Source organism: Oncorhynchus masou, chromosome 17 (genome assembly GCF_036934945.1).
Source record: "Oncorhynchus masou masou isolate Uvic2021 chromosome 17, UVic_Omas_1.1, whole genome shotgun sequence".
NCBI classification, from domain to species: Eukaryota; Metazoa; Chordata; class Actinopteri; order Salmoniformes; family Salmonidae; genus Oncorhynchus; species Oncorhynchus masou.
This window is the reverse complement of record NC_088228.1, coordinates 4991153-5001152: the sequence shown is the minus strand read 5'-3', so window position 1 is coordinate 5001152 and position 10000 is coordinate 4991153. Positions and strand designations below refer to the sequence as shown.

General features: G+C 39.3%; 1 protein-coding gene across 1 annotated transcript in view; it reads left to right on the top strand.

Annotated features, from left to right (window-relative positions):
* LOC135558088 (collagen alpha-1(XI) chain-like) overlaps positions 1-10000 on the top strand; it is a 208044-nt gene that overhangs the window by 155887 nt on the left and 42157 nt on the right. The window contains 4 exon segments of the mRNA XM_064991838.1: positions 3092-3199; positions 3360-3467; positions 7189-7242; positions 8241-8294. Of these exon segments, the coding sequence (XP_064847910.1) occupies positions 3092-3199; positions 3360-3467; positions 7189-7242; positions 8241-8294 (324 nt within the window).

The following is a 10000-nucleotide window of genomic DNA, read 5'->3' as shown; positions in this document are numbered from 1 at the left end:
TGGTGGTGGCAGCACCATGGTTTGGGCCTGCTTTTCTTCAGCAGGGACAGGGAAGATGGTTAAAATTGATGGGAAGATGGATGGAGCCAAATACAGGACCATTCTGGAAGAAAACCTACTGGAGTCTGCAAACGACCTGAGACTGGGACGGAGATTTGTCTTCCAACAAGACCATGATCCAAAACATAAAGCAAAATCTACAATGGAATGGTTTAAAAATAAACATATCCAGGTGTTAGAATGGCCAAGTCAAAGTCCAGACCTGAATCCAATCAAGAATCTGTGGAAAGAACTGAAAACTGCTGTTCACAAATGCTCTCCATCCAACCAAGGAGGAATGGGAAAAAATGTCAGTCTCTCGATGTGCAAAACTGATAGAGACATACCCCAAGTGACTTACAGCTGTAATCGAAGCAAAAGGTGGCGCTGCAAAGTATTAACTTAAGGGGGCTGAATAATTTTGCACGCCCAATTTTTCAGTTTTTGATTTGTTAAAAAAGTTTAAAATATCCAATAAATGTTGTTCCACTTCATGATTGTGTCCCACTTGTTGTTGATTCTTCACAAAACAATACAGTTTTATATCTTTATGTTTGAAGCCTGAAATGTGGCAAAAGGTCGCAAAGTTCAAGGGGGCCGAATACTTTCGCAAGGCACTGTATGTAGTTTTACCACGCAATAAAAAAACATTTAAATCCTAGTTAGACAAGACTGACCATACTGACCAGCTCAAATAGACAGAAGCATGCTACATGGCTGACCAATCCAAACTCATCTCTCGGCATGTCCAGCCCACTCATTATCTCAGCCAATCATGGCGAGCGGGAAGGTTGCTGGCCTTTTCTAATCCAATTAGGCACATAAATTGACAGTTGTATTCCTATTTACAGAAGGCATACAAGTGTGTTATTAAGGCACATGAAAGTTCACATGTTCCAGCAGGCATTTCTGCCCCCCAAAAAATAATTTTAACCTCTCTAGGGTATGTGGGACGCTAGTGTCCCACCTGGCCAACATCCAGTGAGATTTTAGAGCGCCAAATTCAAATACAGAAATACTCATTAAAAAATTCAGAAAAGATACAACTATTTTACATAGGTTTAAAGATTAACTTCTTGTGAATCCAACCACGGTGTCAGATTTCAAAAATGCTTTACAGCGTAAGTATACCTTACGATTATTTGAGAACATAGCCCAGCAGACAAATCATTACAAACAGTAACCAGCCAAGTAGAATAGTTACACAAGTCAGAAATAGAGATAAAATGAATCACTTACCTTTGATGATCTTCATATGTTTGCACTCAGAAGACATTCATTTATTCAATAAATGTTCCTTTTGTTCGATAAAGTCTCTTTATATCCAAAAACCTCCGTTTTGTTCACATGTTTTCTTCAGTAATCCATAGGCTCAAACGTAGTCACAACAGGCAGACAAAAAAATCCAAATTGTATCCGTAAAGTTCATAGAAACATGTCAAACGATGTTTATATTCAATCCTCAGGTTGTTTTTAGCCTAAATAATTGATAATATTTAAACCGGACAATAACGTCGTCAATATAAAAGTTAAACAAGAAAGGCACTCTCTCGGTCGCACTCATGAAAAAGCTCTATGACACGGCAGGGTCCACTCATTCAGACTGCTCTTTCTCCCTAATTTTTCAGAATAAAATCCTGAAACAATTTCTAAAGACTGTTGACATCTAGTGGAAGGCATAGGAACTGCAATTTGAGTCCTAAGTCAATGGATACTGTAATGGCATTGAATAGAAAACTACAACAACAACAACAAAAATATTTTTTCCTGAATGGATTTTTCTCAGGTTTTCGCCTGCCAAATCAGTTCTGTTATACTGACAGACATTATATTGTGACAGTTTTGGAAACTTTAAAGTGTTTTCTATATGCACATCCGATCTTCTGGGCCTGAGTAGAAGGCAGTTTAATTTGGGCATGCTTTTTCATCCAAAATGACCTTGTTCCCGTCCTCTCCAGGGTGCCGGCGCCGGTGCCTTCAGACTGTTAACTGTAACTTTGACTATTAACTCAGCATCTGAAATATGAGACACTACTCTTTGTTTAGAGACATTGACTGCAAGCTAGATATGTATTTATGTTTTTTTGTCATAGTGGCTGCCTCACCTCCTCACCCGCCAAATCTGGGGGTGTCTTCACATCTTTTCAGGGTATATACCTCTCTGCCAAATCAACCTCTCTGCCAAATCAACCTCTCTTCCAAATCAACACTGTGCCAAATTTGTTGCTTTTGTCACAAATTGGACTATTGACTAGTATACAACATATGAATTATTTTTCATTCCTCCATATTAACATAGAAATCCTGGTCAAATGTTTTAGTTTTTTTTTATTACTAGCATCTTAACAAAGACCTATCATTTCAGAAGGATTTTTTAAAAAAGGGGGTTGAAATTAGGATATTTTTGTTTACCCCTGTTGGCGCTTTTAGGGCTAGAAGAGAAATCTTCATTGGCCCGTGTGTGTCCCCATCAAATACAAAAGAAACACACACACGGTCTCTGATAGAGGAATGCCAATAGGGTGAAGCTTGAAAGACAATAATGGATTGTGTTTTTTTTGTCTGACATTTTGAATGAAAACACTGACTCACAGCTGAGGTGCTGAAAGAGTGTCTCCGTTTCATGTCATTAGTTCCAGTCTATGTTTGAAATATATTCCTACTTTGAGTCTTTGCCTTCGTTCCAATGTCCCAAACTACTGCACATGGGAATGCGTGAAACGTACTCCTCAGATTGATGTGTCGTCACTTGCTCTGACGGAATTTTTGTAACTTGACTGGTAAGACGCTTCGGGAGGGCGGTCACGTGTGCTACCAGAGCAGAGGTCCTGGGTTTGAGCATCAATGTGAGCGGAATCAGGAGGAAGCGCAAAACACTAAGCAAGTTGATGTCCGTTACACTAGCATACCACTTATAATGACCAATACATTACCTTCAGTCTAAATAGGATGCTTGTGTATTGGAATAAAACACGAAATACACTCAAAAGGTGCTAGAAGATTTGCTCCTGTTGATGATGATGATGTTGGTGATGTCTTTGTTGGCTGGCAGGGTTCTCCAGGAGAGAGAGGTGCTGCCGGTCCCGGAGGTGCCATCGGTCTTTCAGGACGCTCCGGACCTCAGGGAGGTCCTGGACCAGCCGGAGAGAAGGGAGGCCCGGTGAGTACACACACCTGGACATATAACTTCAATATCTGTCTTTTTAAAATCGCAAAACTCTTTTACTGTATCTGGTAGTATTAATATCAGAGGATGAAGGATAAGAGATGTTCTCGTCTATTATGGCCACATGTTGACTCATTCTCTCCTGTCCCCACAGGGAGAGAAAGGCCCCATGGGACCAGCTGGTCGCGACGGTATCCAAGGTCCTGTTGGGCTTCCTGGCCCTGCAGGCCCCCAGGGGCCCCCTGGAGAGGACGGAGACAAGGTAATACTGTAGACAATCCTCTGTGGCCCCCTGGAGAGGATGGAGACAAGGTAATACTGTAGACAATCCTCTGTGGCCCCCTGGAGAGGATGGAGACAAGGTAATACTGTAGACAATCCTATGTGGCCCTGTGGTATAGTTCAGTACTGCAGTACAGTACTGTATTATAGTTCAGTAATGTAGTATAGTACTGTAGTATAGTTCAGTAATGTAGTACAGTATAGTTCAGTAATGTAGTATAGTAGTGTAGTATAGTTCAGTAATGTAGTATAGTACTGTAGTATAGTTCAGTAATGTAGTACTGTACAGTATAGTGCAGTAATGTAGTAAAGTGCAGTAATGTAGTATAGTTCAGTAATGTAGTATAGTTCAGTAATGTAGTACAGTATAGTGCAGTAATGTAATTTAGTACTGTAGTATAGTACTGCACAGTATAGTTCAGTAGTGTAGTACAGTACTGCATTATATTTCAGTAATGTAGTACAGTATAGTGCAGTAATGTAGTATAGTATAGTTCAGTAATGTAGTATAGTACTGTACAGTATAGGTCAGTAATGTAGTACAGTTATGTAGTATAGTTCAGTAATGTAGTACAGTATAGTGCAGTAATGTAGTATACTATAGTTCAGTAATGTAGTATAGTACTGTACAGTATAGTTCAGTACTGTAGTACAGTACTGTAGTATAGTTCAGTAATGTAGTATAGTACTGTACAGTATAGGTCAGTAATGTAGTACATTATAGTTCAGTAATGTAGTATAGTACTGTACAGTATAGTTCAGTAATGTAGTACAGTATAGTGCAGTAATGTAGTATAGTAATGTAGTATAGTTCAGTAATGTAGTATAGTATAGTTCAGTAATGTAGTATAGTACTGTACAGTATAGGTCAGTAATGTAGTACAGTTATGTAGTATAGTTCAGTAATGTAGTACAGTATAGGTCAGTAATGTAGTACATTATAGTTCAGTAATGTAGTATAGTACTGTACAGTATAGGTCAGTAATGTAGTACAGTATAGTGCAGTAATGTAGTACAGTAATGTAGTATAGTTCAGTAATGTAGTACAGTATAGTGCAGTAATGTAGTATAGTATAGTTCAGTAGTGTAGTATAGTACTGTACAGTATAGTTCAGTACTGTAGTACAGTACTGTAGTATAGTTCAGTAATGTAGTACAGTATAGTGCAGTAATGTAGTATAGTACTGTACAGTATGGGTCAGTAATGTAGTACATTATAGTTCAGTAATGTAGTATAGTACTGTACAGTATAGGTCAGTAATGTAGTACAGTATAGTGCAGTAATGTAGTATAGTACTGTACAGTATAGGTCAGTAATGTAGTACAGTATAGTGCAGTAATGTAGTTTAGTACTGTACAGTATATGTCAGTAATGTAGTACAGTTATGTAGTATAGTTCAGTAATGTAGTGCATTACTGTATTACAGTTCAGTAATGTAGTATAGTTCAGTAATGTAGTACAGTACTGTACAGTATAGTGCAGTAGTGTACTGTTTTATAGTATAGTAATATAGTACTATACAGTATAGTGCAGTAGTGCAGTTTAGTATATTACACTGTAAAGTATAGTGCAGTAGTGCAGTTTAGTATAGTGGTCTAGTACTGTACAGTATAGTGCAGTAGTGTAGTTTAACTGTACAGTATAGTGCAGTGGTATAGTATAGTGGTGTTGTACTGTGCAGTATAGTGCAGTAGTCTAGTATATTACTATTGTACTGTACAGTATAGTGCAGTAGTGTAGTTTAACTGCAGTATAGTGCAGTAGTGTAGTTTAACTGTGCAGTATAGTGCAGTAGTGTCGTTTAACTGTGCAGTATAGTGCAGTAGTGTAGTTTAACTGTACAGTATAGTGCAGTAGTGTAGTTTAACTGTACAGTATAGTGCAGTAGTGTAGTTTAACTGTGCAGTATAGTGCAGTAGTCTAGTATATTACTATTGTACTGTACAGTGTAGTGCAGTAGTGTAGTTTAACTGCAGTATAGTGCAGTAGTGTAGTTTAACTGTGCAGTATAGTGCAGTAGTGTAGTTTAACTGCAGTATAGTGCAGTAGTGTAGTTTAACTGTGCAGTATAGTGCAGTAGTGTCGTTTAACTGTGCAGTATAGTGCAGTAGTGTAGTATATTACTATTGTACTGTACAGTATAGTGCAGTAGTGTAGTTTAACTGCAGTATAGTGCAGTAGTGTAGTTTAACTGTGCAGTATAGTGCAGTAGTGTAGTTTAACTGCAGTATAGTGCAGTAGTGTAGTTTAACTGTGCAGTATAGTGCAGTAGTGTAGTTTAACTGCAGTATAGTGCAGTAGTGTAGTTTAACTGTGCAGTATAGTTCAGTAGTGTCGTTTAACTGTGCAGTATAGTGCAGTAGTCTAGTATATTACTATTGTACTGTGCAGTAGTGTAGTTTAACTGCAGTATAGTGCAGTAGTGTAGTTTAACTGTGCAGTATAGTGCAGTAGTGTAGTTTAACTGTGCAGTATAGTGCAGTAGTGTCGTTTAACTGTGCAGTATAGTGCAGTAGTGTAGTTTAACTGTACAGTATAGTGCAGTAGTGTAGTTTAACTGTACAGTATAGTGCAGTAGTCTAGTATATTACTATTGTACTGTACAGTATAGTGCAGTAGTGTGGTTTAACTGCAGTATAGTGCAGTAGTGTAGTTTAACTGTGCAGTATAGTGCAGTAGTGTAATTTTACTGCAGTATAGTGCAGTAGTGTAGTTTAACTGTGCAGTATAGTGCAGTAGTGTCGTTTAACTGTACAGTATAGTGCAGTAGTGTAGTTTAACTGTACAGTATAGTGCAGTAGTGTAGTTTAACTGTACAGTATAGTGCAGTAGTCTAGTATATTACTATTGTACTGTACAGTATAGTGCAGTAGTGTAGTTTAACTGCAGTATAGTGCAGTAGTGTAGTTTAACTGTGCAGTATAGTGCAGTAGTGTAGTTTAACTGCAGTATAGTGCAGTAGTGTAGTTTAACTGTGCAGTATAGTGCAGTAGTGTAGTTTAACTGCAGTATAGTGCAGTAGTGTAGTTTAACTGTGCAGTATAGTTCAGTAGTGTCGTTTAACTGTGCAGTATAGTTCAGTAGTGTCGTTTAACTGTGCAGTATAGTGCAGTAGTCTAGTATATTACTATTGTACTGTGCAGTAGTGTAGTTTAACTGCAGTATAGTGCAGTAGTGTAGTTTAACTGTGCAGTATAGTCCAGTAGTGTAGTTTAACTGTACAGTATAGTGCAGTAGTGTAGTATGTGGGTTAGGAGTGTTACATTGCAGATATTATTTGTGTCGATGACATGTTAAGTTATGGTGATGGATTGGTGTGAAAATGTTTTAGCAGAGGCAGTTGTATGCACGTGTGCGTGCACACACACACACACACCCATCACACATTTCAGATCCCTGTCACGTCCTCCATAGCGTTAGCGTGACAGTGGGAGTGCCAATAGAGGGATAGACCGAGCCAAGTAATCAATTAATTGCAAACACCAACCCAGGGTCTTTGTTGTCCAATCAAATTAAAATCTCCACAAATAATATTTACCACCTAATCTCAGTAAAGGTGACAGTTGGAAAATATTGGACTTGACTAAACAGCGAGGCAGAAATGATTTTATGAGGAGCTAAAATAAAATAGGAATTCAAATGTCTTTGAGTCCTAGCGCTATAGTCATTATCATAACTGTTGTTATGTGTTCTGTCCCAGGGAGAGGTTGGTGAGCCTGGCCAGAAGGGAAGCAAAGCAGACAAGGGAGAACAGGTGAGTTCTCATCCAATGTTCCTCGTGTAGGAAATGTCTACAGAAACTCCACCAGAAATCAGAGACAAGCCTTTACTGGTGCAAAGACCGGAGGATGAGAAATCATCCAAAGAAAGTCACCCAGAGCCCCTGACCAAAATAAATACCAGTCTGGGTCTCAACTTCCTGTTGAGAGTTAGACTAGTAGAATACACCAGATGCAATTCCCCAACTTCCTGTTGAGAGTAAGAATAGTAGAATACACCAGATGCAATTCCCCAAATGTGGTTTTCCATCAGCAGTTTTTGTTATTTCAGTCACTGACAGTCACTAAATTAGTCCATGTCGGCAAAAAAAATGTTTGATTGGTAAATTTGTCTAGCCCTCTATCTAAACTTGTAGTAATCATGGCGGAATTCAAATCTGGCACGCAGAGCGTGTGCCCAGGAGCCCTCATTGATTTTGTTATTCACTCTCACTCAGATATCATATTAACATGGTTTAAAGTCAAGGTCAAAATGTGTATAATCGCAGGAAATTAGCTCTAAACCTGGGAAACAAAAATTGCTCTGCCCCGGGGCAAAAGGAGTAGAAATGCCTGAAATGTGTTGCACAAATGCCAGATGTTCTCTTCGTCCCATGGCAAAGTGTATAGAATTACAGAAAACTTGCTTTTAAAAAGACAAAACACTGCTACATTTTCTCTAAACTCCATGGAAACATTTTTTTGAATTGCAGAAAATGTACTTTAAAACTAATCCTCTCCACTGTCAGTCCAGTGGGTGGGCTACTAAAATGTTTTGCTGCGAGGTAGGGGGCCCCCCCAACCAAATCTCGCTAGGGCCAGCCCTGCAGTCACCTCAAATGACCGTCCATGGTCGTCCATTGTTGGGGACAGCTCATTTAGAATCATAAAAGTAACCACAGATAAATGTAGTGCTTAAGCATGTGAAGATACTGTCGCTAACTGTGTCTCTGTCCCTGTCGTTAACCTCTCTGTTTTGGTTGGTTGTGAGCAGGGTCCTCCTGGGCCATCTGGTCTTCAAGGTGTCATCGGAGCTCCTGGTCCTGCCGTGAGTATTAATTCACCTTTAACCTCTCACCAAACTCATCAACCCCCGAACTGTCACCCCTCAGCTCAGCCCTCAACTCACCCCTTGTTATTCCAATGCAACTACACAGTACAACCACACAGTACAACTACACAGTGCAACTACACAGTACAACTACACAGTACAACCACACAGTACAACCACACAGTACAACTACACAGTACAACTACACAGTGCAACTACACAGTACAACCACACAGTACAACCACACAGTGCAACTACACAGTACAACCACACAGTACAACTACACAGTACAACCACACAGTACAACTACACAGTACAACTACACAGTACAACTACACAGTACAACCACACAGTACAACTACACAGTACAACTACACAGTACAACCACACAGTACAACTACACAGTACAACCACACAGTACAACTACACAGTACAACCACACAGTACAACTACACAGTACAACCACACAGTACACCCACACAGTACAACCACACAGTACAACCACACAGTACAACCACACAGTACAACTACACAGTACAACCACACAGTACAACTACACAGTACAACCACACAGTACAACCACACAGTACAACCACACAGTACAACCACACAGTACAACCACACAGTACAACTACACAGTACAACTACACAGTACAACTAAACTACACAGTACAACTACACAGTACAACCACTCAATTACCCCACACCCACTCTCTTGTTATTTCAATATAGTCACACCAATATAGTCACACCAATATAGTCACACCAATATAGTCACACCTATGTAGTCACACCTATGTAGTCACACCCATATAGTCACACCAATATATTCAATATATTCAATATAATCACACCAATATAGACACACCCATATAGTCACACCAACACCAATATAGTCACACCAATGTAGTCACACCAACACCAATATAGTCACACCAACACCAATATAGTCACACCAATGTAGTCACACCAACACCAATATAGTCACACCAACACCCATATAGTCACACCAACACCAATATAGTCACACCAACACCAATATAGTCACACCAACACCAATATAGTCACACCAATATAGTCACACCACTATAGTCACACCAATATAGTCACACCAATATAGTCACACCAATATAGTCACACCAACACCAATATAGTCACACCAATATAGTCACACCAACACCAATATAGTCACACCAACACCAATATAGTCACACCAATGTAGTCACACCAACACCAATATAGTCACACCAACACCAATATAGTCACACCAATGTAGTCACACCAACACCAATATAGTCACACCAACACCAATATAGTCACACCAACATAGTCACACCAACACCCATATAGTCACACCAACACCAATATAGTCACACAAACACCAATATAGTCACACCAACACCAATATAGTCACACCAATATAGTCACACCAACACCAATATAGTCACACCACTATAGTCACACCAATATAGTCACACCAATATAGTCACACCAATATAGTCACACCAACACCAATATAGTCACACCAATATAGTCACACCAACACCAATATAGTCACACCAACACCAATATAGTCACACCAATATAGTCACACCAACACCAATATAGTCACATCAATATAGCCACACCAACACCCATATAGTCACCCCAACACCAATATAGCCACACCCATATAGTTACACCAATATAGTCACACCAATATA